This window comes from Aplosporella prunicola (genome assembly GCF_010093885.1).
Source record: "Aplosporella prunicola CBS 121167 unplaced genomic scaffold K452scaffold_15, whole genome shotgun sequence".
NCBI lineage: Eukaryota > Fungi > Ascomycota > Dothideomycetes > Botryosphaeriales > Aplosporellaceae > Aplosporella > Aplosporella prunicola.
The window spans coordinates 746,081-764,860 of record NW_022983543.1 but is presented as its reverse complement, the minus strand read 5'-3'; the positions used below and the strand labels follow the sequence as shown (position 1 = coordinate 764,860).

The window sequence follows — 18,780 nt, the reverse complement described above, 5'->3', positions numbered from 1 at the left end:
TTTTATCCTGTTTATCCGACGACAAAATATTGGCTGGGACAAGCCTGACTTGCTGCTGCGCTTACTGACATATCGCGTCGCAATCTGGGTGAAGATCAGCAAAAGCATTAACTTGGCAACGCGGGGAACCCCTCAGCTCTATGCGTATACATAGTAACGCTCATAACTGCTCTTGTTCCCACATATTCCTCGGAATTGCAGAATCACTGTTCCACCATGGCGTCCATTTTACTGTCTTTGCTTGGCGTTATCGCAAGTTTCCTTGTCTTGAAAATTTACGCGTTCATCAAAAACATTCGTCTGGCCAGAGCCACCGGACTTCCTTATGTTCTGTCTCCGTGGATAGATGTTGACGACATCACCATCATCGTTAGCCCATTACTGCGTAAATGGAATCGCAAATATCTTACGAAGGGCCAGGGATGGCCAAAGTGGATCCGCTTCATGGTCAGAGACTGGACATAAGAGGACAAATACAGGGCTCATGAGGAACACGGAGAAGTGTTCCTCGTTGTAGCACCTTCTGGCATTATATGCCAAGTGGGCAACAGCGGTCTGGCTTCGTACGTCACTGGCCATAGAAGGCAATTTACGAAAGCTCAGAAGAGATTCAGTATGTCTCTTTTGATCGACTTTACTTTCCTGATCCTTACAAATTACAGAAGTTTTGGAAATATTTGGTCCTAGTTTAGGCAGCACCGATGGGGATACGTGGAGACGTCATCAGCGCATCGTCCTGCCTGTCTTCGGAGACCAATTGAATGAAATTGCTTGGAAAGAAGCGGCCCGGCAAGCAAATCTCTTGAAAGCATCTTGGTCTACGCATGGAACGCAAAGCTTGGACAAAGCCTTCTATACCTTGACAGTAAATGTCATCGCTCACGCCTTGTATGGTCAACAAGTGGACTGGGAGGATGACGCTTCCATTCCGAGTGGCCACACAATGAACCTTGTTGGTTCTATCATGGGCATTATCAACAACCTTCTGGTCATACTTGTCCTTCCTCGTTGGCTTCTCAGATTATCACCGTGGCAGAAAGCATACAAGGCTGTCGTAGAAAACGAGCAGTTCATGCAGGAGTTCCTTGCTGCGGACGAGAGGCGGATCGTTTCCGGCCTCAACTCTGGCCCAAAAAGTGTCCTTACAGCTTTGGCGGAGAGTCGGATAACTAATTCTAAGGGAAGGTTTCAACTCGGTACCAATATTAAGACAGAAAAGGCATTGACTTATCAGGAGATAATGGGAAATTTATTCGTTTTCTTGTTGGCAGGTAAGTTTGCCTAAGTGCGCACAATGCAGATGAAGCTAATCTATTCAACTTTCTACTAGGATATGACATAACAGCACTTTCGCTACAATACGCCTTTGTCGTTCTTGCTTCACAAAAAGTCATTCAAGATCGGATCATCAATGAGATTGATGGCCTTTGTCGCGAAATTGCGCAGGCTGGTCAGAGCGAGCTCAATTACAGTCAACACTTTCCCAGACTGAGGTATACTCTTGCATTCATGGTAAGCCCGCTCCAAAGCGCTACGTGACTGTGCCAGGTTAACCTTGAACAGTTTGAGGTCTTACGAGTCTTCCCCATTGCCAATGTAGTGTCAAGGATAACCGAAGAGCCGCAAGAAATCCAATTCCAACCAACGCAAACCACACAACAGCACGATGAGGCATCTTCACCACGCCGCCATATCCTCCCCGCCGGAACCACCGTCCACATAAACATCCCCGGAATCGAACACGCGGCGCGCTACTGGCCGCAACCCTCGATCCTCGAGCCGCGGCGCTGGCTCCGCGACAATCCGAACGAGTGGGACCCACTCGCCATGGCCGGCGACCCGGACAGCACCACCGCACCTATCCCGAATTATGCGAAAGGCACGTTCATGGGTTTCAATGAGGGCGCGCATATGTGCCCTGGCCGCAAGTTCGCGCAGGCAGAGTTTGTGGCCGTGGTTGCGGAGCTGTTGCGCTGTCATCGCGTTGAGCTTTGCGATGATAAAGAGAGCGGGGTACTGGAAAGAGAGCTGAGGCTCCGGAATGGAGATTCGCCCGTCTTACTGTCGCCGCCTGTCGAGCTGAGGCTGAAACTTGTGCCGCGGGCTTAGCTGCATTAGTGGGATGCGGTCAGCACGGATGGCTGGTGTGTAATGCGGACCGCGCGGATGGCAGGTTGGTGGGGCAGATGTGTATTGCAAGGTGCTACAATTGGCTAACGCCTTCCAAACTCATAAAATCATCCCAGGGGGATTGCATGAGTGCTACCAGTTATGCTAACATTGTTAAAAGGGCTTAGCTTACGCCCATCCGTACCCCCACACTGGATTCCGTTTAACTCCATTTGCCCACATACATACGTAGTGTATGCGCACCGCAGTGAAATAATGCCGTTAGGTAGTAAGATGTCTTTGCACGGTATCCACATTAAACAGTTTATTGCCCCGATCTTCCTGTTTGCTTCCAGCTGACTGTTATAAATAAGGGCAACGCGCTCTAGTCAGCATCGGCAAAGAAATTTTTTTCTTCCTCGATCCTTCTGTCTCCGCTTGTGTGGTCGACGAGTTGTTCTCTGAAAGCCATGACAAATTTCACCACACTCCTACCTCGACATATATCATACACTTTTACATACCAGTCGCAGGATATCAATTTCGGAGAATGGACCACTCTGATAACGCTGTGCCTGGCCCCGGTTCTTACCCACATCCTCATTGGCGCTCCCGAACAAATTATTATTGCAAGACCTGGTCCATCCTGGCTTGACAGTATCTCTCACTACAACCCTATATCGATTTTCTGGAGATATTATGCAATCACAGACCGCAGAATCCGGACAACGAATTGGAATGCCGATGATATGGTGGCCGCGAACTCAGCCGTTTGGTCAGAATCGGGCTGGTATAGTCCTCAGATGTTGGACAAGAGAGCTTTGAATGGCACCTATGGTCAATTTCCCCGGAAGAACAGGATATCTCTGATCTCTACATCAGCCTTCAAAACACTGATCATCACGCTTCAAGGCGTACAATCGATGTATTACATAAGGCCCTTCCCTGGGTGGAAACTCTACTCGCGATCATTCGCTACTATCTTTGGCGCACTGGCAATGATGGGCTTCCTCCGCCTCTCCGCCGCACCCTGGCTTCTCGACGATTCCGCGTCTCTCCAGCCAGCCTATTCTGTGTATAACGCCTATCCTTCGACACTGAATCTCATGTCCGAGGACGACAGCGTAGCAGAAGACGACCCCATGTCAAGAAGACTTCCGCGACGCAGCAGCCGTGGAATAATTGTTCGTGTGTATTTCCTGTGGCTGGCGGCGGTAGTTCTGGGACTCGCAATTTCAAACTACGTTCTTACTTATAAAGGACCCGATATTTACATGTCAGCCACGTTCTTGGCCGAAACAATTTTCTTCTGTTTTCTCCTTGGCACCGGCACTTTCATCGCAGGATATTACATTATAACCGACAGATCGGACTCAACGATTCTACCTTGTTTCAATTCCTTGTGGTACAAATACTATACGGTGGTTTTGTATGCAATGGCCATTTCATTTATAGTGGTCTCTGCACTTGAGACGAGGAAGACACCTGAGGGAGCGTACGTAGACTATCCACCGGGCCGGAACGGAGCGGATTGATGCCAGGCTATCGGAGCTTTTTCTTTCCTCGACTTTCCCTTCATTACAAAGCTCTTTCAATATTTTCATTTTGTTTTCCGCTGTTTCGACGCTATACTAGCTCTCCTTACGTATTTAATGCGCGAGCACATAACTTCTTGAATTCCCTATGTACATAAAAGTAGCTGCTGGTTACTATTTGTGATCCAGCCTCGCTCTCATCTTTACTTGCACGATTCATTTAAGCATGCCAGAAGTTAAGCTTCTTGTAGCTTATGTGATATCCGCTAGATCAACCCTTCTTAATTCGCTGAACGGATCCACGCGGGTAAGTTCGTCAACGCCAAGTCAAATCCACCGCCCAACGAGATAATAACGCTTATACAAGTGAAAAAGAAATATGGTTAAAATAACTACAGTATGTATATGCTCTGTGACCTTTTTATTCATATCTATAACTCAATCTTATAGCTAGACAGGGATTATTTACAGGTACTGCTTGTATCCTTCCGTATCTCGCTAGATGGTGAGTCTCCCTGACGGTGCCGGACGTCATTATGTGCATGACAACACCTAGATCAACTGCCGCTTCATTAGGCCCGCATCTTAAGCAAACATTTGATTGTTCATCTCCATAAAAAGTTCGAAGACGGGAACAGAAAAGTGGGAGAAATCAAGTTGAGAGTATTTCCTAGTTTGGCAGCGGATGTGAGACTAAATGCCAAGGAATTGCAAGCATAACCAGATTTGGTAATCCTTGCGAGGCTGTGAGGCTCTTAAACCCCACCGGCACACGGTCCGGATCTCCGAGGAGTCACCACTCTAGTCTCTATCCGCACCCTCTTCCAACCAACAACTCTAACCCACGTTTCTTGGCCCGTGGCTTCCGCGGGACTTCCTCGGATCTCTGGATCTGCAACTTACTGCATCATAATTCAGGAAAATGTTCGGCTTTTTGTAGCGAATGATATCGCTGCTCTGTCCGAACTTGGAATGATCACGGAAACTTCTACGTGGGTGCACATGCTAGCCTTGCGGTATCGCGGACTGATGTTCATGCAAACCGTCAAAGCTATGTCCGTCCCATCTTTCCCCCGCTTCGTGTCACTTCCGAAATTCGGACTAGGAGATACAGGAAATAAGAATGTTGGGTATAAATTTAACATACCTACTGTGCATTTTATCCTCCATAAAATTCCCTGACACAGACGAGTTACTGGAACGTGTTGTTACTATTGTCTATCAAACCTATTTTCCTCACTGAACAAATATGAGGCCCAAAATTGGAACAATGGCACTGACCGCTTCTGCCATGGCTTGGGAACTTGGCACAAACCTAACGAACTCTCCAGAATGTGTACGTTACCTCAAATCTTGTCTTGAACTCTCACATCCTAACGTTCTTCAGTGTAACATCCTTCAAAAAGCCGGCCTTGCAAATGTTTACCTCCCAGGAGACGAAACCTACGCCGCGCAGATCTCGTCCTACTGGTCCGTCTCAGTCCAATTGCATCCCTACTGCATCGTGCAGCCAGAAACTACAGCCGATGTCTCAACGACCATCACCACACTGGTAGAAGAAACAAACTGCAAGTTCGCCATCCGCAGCGGCGGCCACTCTTCCAACCCCGGCGCCAACAACATCGAGAAAGGCGTCACCATTGACCTGAGTGAGCACTCCTCGCTTCCACCCTTCCACATGCAAGCACCACTGACGTACTTGGCCCAGGCCGCATGAACACCACAACGCTCTCCCCCACCGGCGACACCGTATCCATCCTTCCCGCCGCACGCTGGGGTCAGGTCTACCAGTACCTCGACGCACAAAACCGGGGCATCCCAGGCGGGCGCCTCGGCGCCGTCGGCGTCGGCGGCCTAGTCACCGGCGGCGGGCTTTCGTTCTACGTGAACCGGCAAGGCCTGGTATGCGACAACGTGCGCAACTTCGAGGCTGTGCTCGCGAGCGGAGAGGTCGTTGATGCGAATGCGACACACAATAGGGATTTATTCACTGCTTTGAAGGGCGGGTCCAGCAACTTCGGTGTTGTCACACGGATTGATATCGACACGTTCCCGACGTCCCCAATTTGGGGCGGCGAAAGGACGTACCCGGTGGCGCAGGCTGAGTACTTCTACCCTGTGATGGTGGACTGGACAAACAACATCGAGGAGTATCAGAATGGGTCGGCGCTTGTGTTCTTGTATCATGAGTCTTTGAGAAACGAGACGCTCATTCATGGCGTCTACACTGATGTTTCTGGTACTGTTGCTGCGCCGGCATTCGACAAATTTCTAGCTATCCCGGGACACACGTCTTCGAATTTGGGGATGACCAACATGTCCACTTTGTCCCGGGCATCACAAGCGCCAGGGTACCGGTAAGGCTCTGCGTTCTTCTTGGCTTTATCTCGCTGACAGAAGAAGGGATGTTTGGTTCACTGTTACCTTCAAGAATGATGAGCGTGTCATCAAGAAAGCTGTCGATCTTCATAATTCCCTCGTCGAAGAGTTAAAACAGGAGTCTTCCGATGGCGATTTCATCATGCAAGCTTTCTTCCAGCCATTTCCCACAGTCATCGGCAAGCATTCGGCCGAGAAAGGTGGCAACATTGCCGGGATTGATGCCATTGACGAAAACGCCATCGTAATGTTGGGATCGCTAGCCGTTAACGGAGCGGACCAAGAAGTCATGGGCCGAGAGAAAATGCTTGCTTGGAAAGATGTCGTGGAAGGTTATAGCGAGAGCATCGGTGCCGGTGTGAGCTTCCGCTACTCCAACTACGCCGACCGCTCTCAAGATGTGCTCCGCAGCTACGGCGAGGATAACGTTCGCAAGATGTGGGACGTTTCGAAAAAGTATGATCCGGAAGGTGTTTTCCAGACAAGGGCTCCTGGTGGTTTCAGATTGCCAACGGATTTGTGAGAACATATCTGTAAATGTATATAACTTGCTCTTTGCCCTTATATAGTTACAATGCCACGGAGAATCTGAATCCTCCTATTCCCTTTGACCTTCTGGAATTGGGACGGTGTGGGATAAAAAAGGCATTGTCGGCGAAGATGCATTAGACGCGCCGTCGCGTTTGTCGCGTAGTAGAAGAAGTCAGCCCATGAGATTCAGTCAGCAATCGCAGCGGTTCATCATACACCGAAAAGCTCGCTTTAACGGAAGCTTCTCGCTACAGCTGGCCAAAGCGTCGCGTAACCGGTAGCAAACGAAAGTGGGTCAGAATAAGTTAATTGGTACGAGCGAGCAATCATGCTGATCGAATACATGCTGGTTATAGATGCTGATCCTATAGACGCTGATCGAGATGCTGATCGAGCACATCCGACAATATACGTGGTATGCTGACTTGTGCTGCTTGCCCATCCATTCAGCTTTCGTCGATGGCCACCTGTTGCATGGTTTCAAGCGGAGATCGGGCTTTCTAGAATTTCACAGTGAAGAACAAGGAGTTTGTTATCAACAAGCAATTGATTTCTGCAGTCTTTGGGTATCCTGACTACAGCTTCTATAATTACATTACATTATTTCATGAAGTTCTTTGTTTCTTCCCCTCGCTCACATCACTTCTCAAAACCGCCAATCAGCACCCGCAACCACTTAGTTGGTGTAGGGGTTAGGAAGGCCAATGTTAGTGTAGCAAGAGGCCTTCTCAGAGCTGCACTGAGCCATGTTGGCGCCAGGGCCGGTACGGCAAGAGTTGTCCGCCTTATCGCAGCACTCCTTGGTCTGGCAAGCATCACCGGAGCGGCGCTTGGAGTAGGGGTTGGGGAGACCGGCATCGCTGTAGCACTGCGCCTTCTGAGCAGAGCAAGTAGCCATGTTGGCACCAGGGCCGGTACGGCACTTGTTGTCTGCCTCGTCGCAGGACTCCTTGGTGGCATCACGCTTGCCGTAGGGGCTGGGGAGACCGGCGTCGCTGTAGCACTGAGCCTTCTCAGCGGAGCAAGTAGCCATGTTGGCACCAGGGCCGACGCGGCACTTGTTGTCCGCCTCGTCGCAGGATTGCTTGGTGGGGGTGTCGCGCTTGCCGTAGGGGCTGGGCAGGCCGTTGTTGGTGTAGCAAGCATCCTTCTGAGCGCTGCAGAAGGACATGTTGGCGCCCTCGCCGACGCGGCACTTGTTGTCGACGTCGTCGCAGCAAGCCTTGTCCTTGCAGGAGGCAATGTCGGGGAACATGTCGTCGCGCTTGCCGTAAGGGTTGGGCAGGCCAATGTTGGTGTAGCACTGAGCCTTCTCAGCGGAGCAAGTGGCCATGTTGGCACCAGGACCGACGCGGCACTGGGAGTCGGCGGTGTCGCAGCACTGCTGAGTCTGGCAGGCGTCGCCACTGCGGAAGTTGCCACCGCTAGGGAAGGCGTAACCGGAGGAGAGGAGAGCCGCAACGGCGAGGATGGTGGCCTTGGTGAACTGCATCTTGATTGGTGGAGGGAAAGACTGTATGTAGCTGTCTTGACTGGTTGAGCGAGTGGTTGTGTGATGGAGTGAGAATATGGCGTGCGGCTTGAGGCAGTATATATACCTGTCTGTTGCCCAGCGACGACCGTTCGAGCTTGGTCCTTTCTCTTGCAGCTTGGCAGGGCGACCATTCTCCCACAGTTTGTTACACTGACCTCGTATTGGCTTTCTTTAGAACGGACCGGACCATGATGATCCGCAAGCCTGTTCCCACCTCTGTAGGGCTCACGGAAGTCTCACCCCATCAATCATCTTTCTTTGGATCAGTATCGCCGACCGTTGTGGTAAACAGTGATGCAGCTTCAGGACTGCAGTCTCGACAACAACCACAAAGCGTACCCAGGATGCCAGAATTCTTCTCTGAGATGGCAGACTTCTGTCGACAATGAACACGGACTTCTTTTACAAACGCGTCAGCAACGGAGAGAGGTGCATAGCCTCTCGGTCAATGCTCCGACCTACCGAACACGAGGGTCCTGAGTTTCATAAAGTCGGATGTTCACCGTGCGTCTGGTCATAGTTCCGAGAGTGACGTTCCAAAAATTCCGCAATGGGTAAAGTTCAAAGCCGATCGCCTTCCGTCCCGTTCGTATTCTATACGCCTCTCCCGTCATTCTTGTGGAGTATGTATGGGGTAAACGCTTGTATCCGCAATCAATGCTGTTGGCTGTAGGGGGACGAGAGACGGTAGTTCAAGAAAGCAAAGTTGAGTCGTCAAGAAGTGCTGTGCTGACAAGGCCGCTTAGGTCGTTGTTTGTTTGTGGACTTTCGCGCTGTTCTCATTTCCGGATGCGTGATTTTCCTTACAGCGGCACAGCAAAGCGAAGGACAAGTCCCTAGTCCGGCACATCCGGTTCTGACTTCTTCCCCGGTCTTGGAACACGATCGAATCTTAAGCGTGGTGGGCTGCTCGTACTGACCCCTGATTGACGTAGGTGGCTACCCGATTGGGTTATCTGAAACGGGCCGACAGAAGGAATGAGATCTCAAGACTCAAATCCATGAACGATTGCCGACATGCGAAGGCGCCCAGCTAGAAGCAAGCCTTTCGAATCTTGGCCTTACTAAAATCAGTACAACGTAGGTAGTTGACCCGGTGATAACTACGTCAGATTGCTTGGAGTAATTACGATGCGACGCGCAAGATATTATTAATCTGCCAACCTGTCTGTCCTCTGATGTCGGTCATCGGGATACGAATTGTGCTGGCAGCATTCTACGGGACTGGTGTTGCGCTCGAACAGTTGAGCGACTGGGGTCTCTCGTAACCTGTAGCTTAGGTGGTGTGGCCTGCGGATTAGGGGGCCTTTTGGTGGCACCTTGCTTTCCAGCAGCGAGCTTGCCAGCACGTCTCTTCAGGTGGCATCAAGGGGCACAGGGGCAACCGGACATCAGCCCAACGGGGTTGTGCTCCAAGTCCAAGCCACGATTGCCCTGGGCTGCCGGTAACCCACGGGATCGTTGATGGCTCCCGCCGCTAACGACGTGGCTGTAGCATTGATCCATTGCCGACCGGTGTGTGAGCCAGTCGAGGACCACATGATGGGCCGCCTCGAGCGAATGCCCATTCTGCTGTCTGCAATTCATTTTTGCTGTCTTTGCCTTGTCGTGAGAACAGCCGCTAGGGAGGGATAAGGTGTTCCAAGTAGAACCCGAGACCATGAAATGGTGCGTAGAGTTGACAGTATTCAATGGACTGAAATTGGTGCTAAATCTTGGTATGATCTTTCCAATTGACGCGGCAGGGGAACGTGCCGTTCATGACTACTTCGGCGGCTTTCCAATTGCGCGGTCGAAAGAGCCCCACACTATGTCCGGCGGCCTGAGCAAAGTAAACGACAATGCTTTGCTGCAGACTACGGATCCGTACGACAGGCCAATTGAGCGGATGTTGTGGTCATAAGCGCTATAAGATGTAATATATGAGTCGAAATTGAAGAGTGAGATGCAATGGCGGCACCGTCGTCGACTACTCCTACTTCATACTCCGAATCATGGACGGGACTGAGAAGGAGCCACGAGGGTTCTTCGCCACTTGAATAGCTTGCGCATCGCTCAGAGCCGAGGCACAACCAGCGATGCTGGTTTCTCCATAATGCTGCATATGGATGTGGTCGAGACAAAAGGTTGAGCAAGTATCGGCGAAGAGCTGGAGTGACAGCTCACGCCGCGGGCGGGGAAAAACGCAACGGAAGAACCGCTCTGTCACGTGATAAAAGAAACTCATAGGTACACACCCCAAGTCTCAATCCACAAACCACTCAACAAACGGATCCTGACAATTTCTAAACAGACGAGAGATAGAACAGCCAAGTCTTTTCATGATAACGCTTCTCGCATTCGAGAGAGGTGCGCCGTCCAGCGAGACAATGCCTTCAACATCTCATTTAGATGAGTTCCATGCGCAGTCGCTCTGACTTTGAAAATCCGAAACGCTATTGCAATGCCTTAATACGTTGACAAAAGGATACGAGCAGTTTCCATGGAGTACTCTTTCATTGTCTCTTTAGGAAGAGATTCTTGATAAATGATGACCAACGGTAGGAGCGTTGTTACATTTGCTATTCGACGGAACTTGTTGGTTGAACATCCGTCACATGCTAGTCACGTGCCTTAGCCTACAATGCGGCACAGCCCTTGCCGTAGCCTCACTTCTCTTCAACCCGCGTACGTCACTTCAATATCCCATTAGCAAGTCTGCCACAGGTGACGATGCTTTCTTTTCCGATGATACTGAGCTCGACTACTGCTCATCAACATGTCATCATCTCATCTTCGAAGGAATTATTAGCTAAAACCTTGTCAGTCATCACATGCACATGCGTGCAACTCTGGCAATGGGGGGCAGCTCAAAGTCACAAGGAATCTGCGTAAAATCGACCTTGGGTTATGCGTTTATTACGCAAACGTTGCCAGTAAAATGGCAGAAAATGGATCGTTGAAATTCGAGCTGACAATTTTCCAGAAATTTCTGTTTACCATTTGTGCTCGAAACGAGCTCTTCTTATAACAATATACCCCCTTTCTTTCTCATACCCCCCTTCTCATGCTTTCCGTTGCTAAAAACCAGAAGAACGGTGGGCCGAGTTCGGCAAACCCCGAAGGCTTTACGACTCCATCGCAAATTTGGACCGCGCCATGGAACGCTGGTGCTATGGACTCGGCTAGGTAAGTTTGTGGCACTCCGCGATTTGCAAAAGGTTCATCGTGATAGGTTCTTGCCGTTTAATACAGGGCAAACAAGATGGATAGTGTTATCCCGTGGGTACTTCAAAGCATCTCGGTCGCTTCCGTACTTTTCAAACAATATGTCAACATCGTTCAATTAATCGAGGCTAGCAAGTGGCTTGATGAGGGAGGCCTCGAGATGCGAAAGAAGGCTGGGCTCTTACGCGACCGGAAGCAACACTGATTTCCTGCCTGGCACATGCGCCAATGGAAGATAAGTCTTTCATTTACGCAGCTGTGTACTGTGCTTGATTCTGGAGTGGTTTGGAACTTTAAAGTTTTACAGGACACCTTGATCTGGGATCAAGCGCGGAAAGAAGCACAGGTCATAAAATGGCAGGAGAAACTTCGATGAACAAGGCGACGAACTAACGTAAGCATGGTACTGATACACTTGGGATCATCACATGGAACTAAGTCAGGCTTCTGATCGGCTTTGCTAAACATCCTATCACTTCCACTGAAAGTAAAAACAAAGACTACGGTCCCGGAAACCCTTACAATTCTGAAGATACCGACAGCTTCCCAACACATCCTTCTGTTCTGATGGACATATTCACAGCCTTGAATTGTCATCGGGGCCCATAAAATGAGTTGATGGCGGGGTAGTTCTGATCCCAACCGGGATGGCATCCGCATCATCATTTTCCGCTGCATTCCACGCGAGCTTGTATAAGCCATCCTGAGTCGTAACCTTGGCATAGAAGAGAGATTCAAAAATGCCGCTATCTGCCTTCCGGAACAGAGTGGACCCGTAGAAGACAAAACCGGTATTGGTATAATCGTCAGAGGGCGCCGTGGCAACAATTTGAAGGGGCTCGAATGCGTCATCAGCAGTGTCGACGAAGAGGTACTTGGTGGCCGCCCAGTTCACTCTGGTGGTGTTGGAGTTGATGACGGCAGCCTCAGAGGCCGAAGTCCAAGTCACTATAAGCTGTCAGCATTTGTGGCTTTCGTTGATGGTGAAAGACTTGGGTCTCATACTGGTAATATTGCTGACCACAGAAGCACCCGAGGGAACTACTTGACCAATGTATGCGGTACCTGCGCCATTGTTAGCATACGGCAATTATCATCGAAGGCCCGATCTCACCGTCTGCATAGAAAACGGGCAAGCCACCCATCGAATCATCACGACCGCCTCCATAGGCAAATAGTTGTACGCCCGACTTGACTGCGCGTTCCTCCAGAGGAGATGCCAGGGCAAAGCTGCTGGCAAGCAACAGCTGGCAAATAGAGGCCAACATCATCTTGTGATCGACTTTGCAGTGGGGTCGAAATTGATCGGTACAAAAATCTGAAGAGTGAAGAAAGGAACGTTAAGAGCCGGGGGCCTTGAGCGCTTTTTCTAGCAATGAACAGCCTCCTATGAGCGGTAAGGGTGTCTGACAGAGTCCAACATTGTTTTGCTTATGGGGAGGTCAAGAAACACAAACCCAATCACTACCTTGTAGTGGTCTCGGAACGACTCTAGACTCAGCCTGCCTCGTGGACGACGCACGCGGCCTCGCCATTCACATCCTTGTTGCCGCGTCTCAGGATCTGCAGAGGGACCACATGGGCTAAGCCTCCCAAGTCCCCCGAAGGCCGCGATTGAAAATTACCACAAAAAGACTAGCGTGGTTCTGCACGGACGGACGCCTTCCCAACTCGGCTTGAAGCGAGCGCGATTTAGCCCGGACTGTCTGTACCGAACTGAGACCTCTACTTCAATGGCGCAGCAGTTGAACAGAGCGTGACGCAAGCCTTCTGGGGAAGGTTGTGCCGGAGTGGAGACCATTGAATAGTTGGAGGTTTTGCAACTCGCGTGCGACCTGCAGGCAATGCGTCCATCTCCCGTCCCGTTCCTTGGCTTTACCTCATTAGAAGGTACGTGCACTGCTGCTGAGCCATCTATGATCTGGTATTGCTGACGACGACTTCTAGAGCTTATTCCAATAAGCCTTACTTGGCCGGCGTGGCGTAGCCACAGTCAAGCCTCGTGAGGCTTGAAAGCATTCGCGTCTCCGCAAAAGGCACCGGCCTCGGGAGTTAGCGCCAGATACCCCTTATTGATGTCTTACAATGCAACATTGCCTTGGGAAGCCGCTGGTGCGCACGGCACCTTTAGCAGCCTTACCGCACCCGTCTACTGCAGCTCGGTTTAGAACCAAGCCAATAGCGAAACAGGTACAATCAGCACATTGCAGTAACATATCGCGACAGCTGCATTATGCTTCAACGCTTGCAAATTGCAATTTAGTTCTTGCAAACGGTTCGCGGTCTCGATTAAGTTTTGCTTTCCCAATATCACCGGTCCTTGTCCGAGAAGAGACCCAACAGAGCCGTCCAGTCAGTATACTGATTTTCGAGTCAGAGGACAATCTCCGGCCCGATTTGAACGTCAGTGAAGAAGATTGACGTCTCTTTTCGTGGATCGTCCATCGAAGAGGCCAAATCCGGAATGTCTGTTCCTCCAGCTAGACGTATATAGCCCCTTCTACTAAGAGTTCTTACGATGCTTCTAACGAGTACTTAGACACTACCTCAAGGCGCACCGCTTACGCGTTCAAACTCCTCCGAGGTCTCCACTTGCATCGAGTATTCCTGTCCTGCGGATCGGGATGGTAGTACAAGCAGAGCATTCGGAATCACCAAATCGCGTTACCATTCTCCATTGGCAATCATCTGATTGAGCATGCACGCCTGAGGGTCAGCTCCGTGCTTACGGGAAGACACGCGTACCATGTCGAACATGCAGTTCTCTCCCGTTACACGTTCCAATTATGGCCCTTGCGAAGAGAACCGCCAGCTTGGTACCGACAGGAATCGTTCATGCGTCAGTCTTGACCGCAGCAGAGTCATCAACTCTATAAATCATAGCAGTGAGCTTCAGTTGACAATACCACACTTGCCTTCGTTGTCATTCATCTGGGCAAGGTCGTTTGTTCCTCACCTCTCCTTTCCAATCTATCACTTCGTTCTCTTCCAATCAATTTTCTTCGAGCATGCAGCACAAAATGATTGCAACAGTGTCTCTCCTGGGATGGGCTGCTGCTGCTGCTGCTGCCACTGTCAACACGACTTCGGTAGCTTCGGCAACCGCTACAACCACTGAAAGCGCTGGCACCACATGCTCTGGCAATACCGCAGCTTCGAGGACTGCCTGGTGCGACTACGACATCTCCACAGACTACTACAGCACCGTGCCCAATACCGGCGTGACTCGCGAGTATTGGTTCGATCTACAGGAGACGACGGTATCTCCAGATGGCATTGAGCGCTCAGCTCTCACTGTCAACGGCAGTATCCCTGGGCCTACCATCTTCGCCGACTGGGGAGACACTGTTGTCGTACACGTTTCGAACAGCCTCACAACCAGCCAAAATGGCACCAGCATTCATTTCCATGGCATCAGGCAGAACTACACGAACCAGATGGACGGTGTTACGTCGATTACTCAGTGCCCTACTGGTAAGTTGATGCCAAACGTTTGATTTGTCTGTTGGCAATGGCTATCACCCCAATAACTGAATCGTCACTACCATTGATCCCCAGCACCATTTAGCCAAAGGCAGTTACCTTGACAGAGTTTCGCTAACACCATCAAACCAGCACCTGGTCAGAGCTACACTTACACCTGGAGAGCTGAACAATACGGATCCTCATGGTACCATTCGCACTGGGCGCTTCAGGCATGGGAGGGTATTTTTGGACGTAAGTTCGCACTTTTTCTAAGAAGTGTGCCTCTGGCGGGGCCCTCCTTAGCTGCGGAATAACAACGAACAGCGATTTGAAAAGCTGACATTTCTCAGCAATCATTATCAATGGGCCGGCATCTTCAAACTACGATGAAGACTTGGGCAGTCTCTTCCTCAACGACTGGAGCCATCAAACCGTGGACGAGCTTTATGATTCAGCTCAGACGGATGGCCCTCCCACGTTGGACAATGGATTGATTAACGGCACGAACCTCTACAACAGCTCTGGCACCGTCACTGGCTCTCGCTTTGAGACTACTTGGACGGAAGGCACGTCGTATCGTCTGCGGATCGTGAACGGAGCAGTCGACACGCACTTCAAGTTCATGGTCGACAACCACACCATGACGGTCATTGCCAACGACTTTGTCCCGATTGTCCCCTATGAGGCAACTGTTCTCGATATTGCGATGGGTAAGGCACTGTCCTCCGGCTTGCAAGACGAGGTTCTGCTAACACTCACTGATCAGGCCAACGCTACGATGTTATTATCACAGCCGACCAGGCCGACGTTGCCAGCGACTTCTGGCTGCGTGCGATTCCTCAGACAGCCTGCTCCGACAACGACTCCACAAACAACATCAAAGGCATCGTGCACTACGGCACTTCCACCGGCATGCCCGCTACCACCGCCTACTCATACACCGACGGCTGCGACGACGAAGACCTGAGCAACCTCGTCCCTTACGTGTCGAAAGACGCGTCATCAGGAACCTCGCTTGCGGAGTCGGTAGCCGTTGGCCAGAACGACGACAACCTGTTCCGCTGGTTCATGAACTCGACCAGCATGCAAGTGTACTGGGAAGACGTATGTGTCACCTTCTCTCCACAAGCCGCAAGCTCTAGCTAACCACACACCTAGCCCACGCTGCTGCAAGTCTACAACGACGACCTGAACTTCACGACTGAGAGCGGCGTCGTGCAGCTCGACAGCGCCAACCAGTGGTACTACCTCGTAATCGAGACGTCGAACGCGGTGCCGCACCCGATCCATCTTCACGGGCACGATATGAGCATCCTGGCGCAGGGGACGGGCAGCTACGACTCTGCAGACGTGTCGCTGGATCTCACGAACCCGCCGCGCAGGGACACGGCCATGCTTCCCGCGTCCGGGTACCTTGTGATAGCGTTCGAGACGGACAACCCGGGCTCATGGCTCTGCCATTGCCATATTGGCTGGCACACGAGCGAGGGCTTTGCGATCCAGATCCTGGAGCGGTACACGGAGCTGCAGGAGATGATCGACTCTGACGTCCTGAACAGCAACTGCGAGGCTTGGACGACTTATGCTGAAGGCTCGAGCGTGGAGGAGGTGAATGACTCTGGTATTTAAATGTGCTGATGAGCGTGCGGACGCGGAGACGGCAGTGGTACTGTTAGTGGGGCTTGTGGGGTAGCTTTATGGTTGGGCTTTATTGATAAGTGTTACTCTGCGCTGTTCGGCTTACCTTGTGAGGAGGGGAGTATAGGGTGTTGAGTGTTTTATGTATTCAAGGATGAAAAATACTCTTGTATGGGCAGAATGGCCATGAACTCTGAGATTATCGTGAATACTTATACACCTTTACATCTCAAGATCCGCGTACCTACAGATGACTCTGTGGGTAGATCTAAACAGTTTTCTGAATAGGCCAGTCCGCTTAGTCGCATTGCCTAGTAATTTGAGCCGTTCCGCACCCTAGGTACAGGTGAAACCCAAAAGAGAGGCGGACTCCAAGCAGACGCTTATCTAGTTTTCCACTCGTGTAGAATCAAACAAAACAGTAACAAGTCGGCAGCAATTGCAGCTTGCAAAGAGGTAAGAATCTTATTACAGTGACTGACAAAAATATTTACAAGCGATTTTGCCCTGTGATTTAGCTCTGGTTCTACACTAACATTTCTCACTGCAGTTCGAATTCCTCGCTTTTATACTTTCCATTTCTTAAGCCTTCGATTGCCTCGCCGCGCATAAAGCCAAGAGCATAGCATTGGCCAACGAATGAGTAGAATCCACCACTCCTTGGACGCAACACCACTGGGATACTACAACCATAAAGAACACAAACCAAGTCGTTCTGCCCAGCCTCTTGCGGAACAAATAAAAAGTTTGCATTCTGTGATACTGCAAAGCAAAGCATTTTCTGTTGAGCGTGATACAACAGCTCCGTAAAAGGCTTTAAAGACACAATACGCTCACCGTCGATGTTAGTTGTTTCGAGCAGATCCTTGAAGACTTGGTATGCTTCATCTGTATCATTCTTGCCAGTACGAATTACACTCTCACAGGTGATGGTGCGGATCAGATCTTCCAAACAAAGCGTACTTCCTCTCGTGTCTCTTGCAATACGGCACCAGCCATCAAGAATCTCATATAACTCATCGTTGGAGCTTCTTCCCATTAGAGTGGGTCCGATCTCTTGTATTTGTCCAGTAGATAGTCCCAGGCATCGTAGTGCTTTCTTATTTGGACTGAGCTCAACCCTTGGAGTTTCCGAAATACCCGCACGAAACGGTCCATCTTGACCTGTCGCCAATATTCGCGGTCGATGTGGGGACGGATATGACCAATCGGCAAGCCATGTTGGAAAGTCGCTGCTGGAAGGTGTGCCAGCCCTAGCATAGCAAAGAACATCGAGACATGCTTCACCTCGGGGCCTCTCGTGCCTGTCGAAAACTGAATATTCAAAAGCTGAAGTAAAGCCTTCCTGTAAGCTTTTAGAGTAATCCGTTTGGAGTCTATACGCATCTGATGGGAAGTGACGTTTTGTTGAGAGCATGGTTGAAACCGTGCGAGTAAAGAGAGAACGCGGCTTGATTCTTGGATGAGTGACTGGCAGCGAGCTTTATATACATGAAGAGGTAGAGCAGTCATGTGCTCGCTTGTAGAAAGTAACAGGGGAGTAGCAGGGTGCTGAAACAACGAAAAAGCAATGTGAATATAGAGAATAATGCAAGAGAAGAGATGATGTGATACAAAGAAATATGGCCTGATAGTCCAACACGTTTCAGTAAGCCTAATAAACCAAACACCCTGTCTTTTGGTTAGGTTGCTTTCGCGTTCATGCCTATGTCAAGATTTGAAAGCAGCCAGACCCCTCCCAATCGGTGAATTTTTGCGGAGTCTTTTAGCATTTTCAGGCTTATTATATTGGATAGATAGTCACGTTTATTTTGTTGAGCCCACACTAAATACAAGCTTTTATAATACAAAATATCGAAGACTTCAGCGGCCTGGTCCTAGTCGACTTTAATACTTCCGCACTGGACAATTACTTTTTTGGCTAGTGCTATCTCTTGGCGAATCCACATCCGGTACTAGTAACCTCGATTTTCGATAAGGTCTTTTACTGTAAGTCGAAGACGATTGTATTGTTGGTGCCGTTGAGCCAGATGGATAAATAGGAGTCTTCGTGCTTCACGACTCCTACTTTTAAAATGCGTAAGGATCATTCCAATAGTATTTAGGGGACCGAGAGCTAAATCACTATCTGGGGTAGATAGTCCAATCCAGCAAATAACGGGGGCGGCCCCCTGGTAGATCCGATCCATGTCTACGACTTGTTTATTCCTTTCCATGGTGTTGCACTGATTGATGTAAAGGGCATCTACCTAAAGGATTCGACGACTCCTTTTATTGCCTTAAAGCGCGTAGTGCATCCCAGAGATTTTCCTGATTTCTACTTGTCGGTTATTCAGGATGATCCGCTTTCGCTCGTCCGTTCCCTATTTATTTGAGAGGGCT

General features: G+C 50.1%; 7 protein-coding genes across 7 annotated transcripts; 4 read left to right on the top strand and 3 right to left on the bottom strand.

Annotated features, from left to right (window-relative positions):
* Window positions 1-216: 216 nt before the first annotated feature.
* Window positions 217-2,109, top strand: K452DRAFT_309529 (uncharacterized protein; the record flags this gene model as incomplete). The annotated part of the gene is made up of 5 exons (XM_033543253.1): window positions 217-431; window positions 480-613; window positions 663-1,271; window positions 1,331-1,512; window positions 1,549-2,109. 5 exons carry the CDS (start codon window positions 217-219, stop codon window positions 2,107-2,109), a joined length of 1,701 nt encoding a protein of 566 aa, XP_033396809.1.
* Window positions 2,110-2,347: 238 nt separating this feature from the next.
* On the top strand, window positions 2,348-3,874 carry K452DRAFT_45192 (uncharacterized protein). The gene is made up of 2 exons (XM_033546688.1): window positions 2,348-2,395; window positions 2,484-3,874. The coding sequence occupies exon 2, from the start codon at window positions 2,580-2,582 to the stop codon at window positions 3,642-3,644; it is 1,065 nt and encodes a 354-aa protein (XP_033396808.1). The 5' UTR covers window positions 2,348-2,395; window positions 2,484-2,579; the 3' UTR covers window positions 3,645-3,874.
* Window positions 3,875-4,914: 1,040 nt separating this feature from the next.
* On the top strand, window positions 4,915-6,546 carry K452DRAFT_327327 (uncharacterized protein; the record flags this gene model as incomplete). The annotated part of the gene is made up of 4 exons (XM_033544906.1): window positions 4,915-4,980; window positions 5,032-5,293; window positions 5,353-6,001; window positions 6,042-6,546. 4 exons carry the CDS (start codon window positions 4,915-4,917, stop codon window positions 6,544-6,546), a joined length of 1,482 nt encoding a protein of 493 aa, XP_033396807.1.
* A 684-nt stretch (window positions 6,547-7,230) lies between these two features.
* On the bottom strand, window positions 7,231-8,046 carry K452DRAFT_299138 (uncharacterized protein; the record flags this gene model as incomplete). The annotated part of the gene is made up of 1 exon (XM_033542191.1): window positions 7,231-8,046. The coding sequence occupies one exon, from the start codon at window positions 8,044-8,046 to the stop codon at window positions 7,231-7,233; it is 816 nt and encodes a 271-aa protein (XP_033396806.1).
* Window positions 8,047-11,657: 3,611 nt separating this feature from the next.
* Window positions 11,658-12,633, bottom strand: K452DRAFT_288471 (uncharacterized protein). Its single transcript, XM_033540660.1, has 3 exons — window positions 12,410-12,633; window positions 12,301-12,360; window positions 11,658-12,243 (listed from the first exon to the last, which is right to left on the bottom strand). The coding sequence occupies exons 1-3, from the start codon at window positions 12,564-12,566 to the stop codon at window positions 11,873-11,875; spliced, it is 588 nt and encodes a 195-aa protein (XP_033396805.1). The 5' UTR covers window positions 12,567-12,633; the 3' UTR covers window positions 11,658-11,872.
* Window positions 12,634-13,933: 1,300 nt separating this feature from the next.
* K452DRAFT_252011 (multicopper oxidase) lies at window positions 13,934-16,596 on the top strand. Its single transcript, XM_033538238.1, has 5 exons — window positions 13,934-14,769; window positions 14,911-15,012; window positions 15,111-15,470; window positions 15,527-15,864; window positions 15,919-16,596. The coding sequence occupies exons 1-5, from the start codon at window positions 14,304-14,306 to the stop codon at window positions 16,387-16,389; spliced, it is 1,737 nt and encodes a 578-aa protein (XP_033396804.1). The 5' UTR covers window positions 13,934-14,303; the 3' UTR covers window positions 16,390-16,596.
* Window positions 16,597-16,939: 343 nt separating this feature from the next.
* On the bottom strand, window positions 16,940-17,437 carry K452DRAFT_309523 (uncharacterized protein; the record flags this gene model as incomplete). Its single annotated transcript, XM_033543252.1, has 1 exon — window positions 16,940-17,437. The coding sequence occupies one exon, from the start codon at window positions 17,435-17,437 to the stop codon at window positions 16,940-16,942; it is 498 nt and encodes a 165-aa protein (XP_033396803.1).
* Window positions 17,438-18,780: the final 1,343 nt, after the last annotated feature.

Coding starts and splice junctions, on each gene's coding strand:
- K452DRAFT_288471 (XM_033540660.1), bottom strand. CDS start 12,566: ATGATGTTGGCCTCTATTTGCCAGCTGTTGCTTGCCAGCAGCTTTGCC. Junction 12,361..12,409: donor GCCCGTTTTCTATGCAGACG/GTGAGATCGGGC, acceptor ACAATGGCGCAG/GTACCGCATACATTGGTCAA. Junction 12,244..12,300: donor TGTGGTCAGCAATATTACCA/GTATGAGACCCA, acceptor GACAGCTTATAG/TGACTTGGACTTCGGCCTCT.
- K452DRAFT_45192 (XM_033546688.1), top strand. CDS start 2,580: ATGACAAATTTCACCACACTCCTACCTCGACATATATCATACACTTTT.
- K452DRAFT_252011 (XM_033538238.1), top strand. CDS start 14,304: ATGCAGCACAAAATGATTGCAACAGTGTCTCTCCTGGGATGGGCTGCT. Junction 14,770..14,910: donor GATTACTCAGTGCCCTACTG/GTAAGTTGATGC, acceptor CCATCAAACCAG/CACCTGGTCAGAGCTACACT. Junction 15,865..15,918: donor TGCAAGTGTACTGGGAAGAC/GTATGTGTCACC, acceptor CCACACACCTAG/CCCACGCTGCTGCAAGTCTA.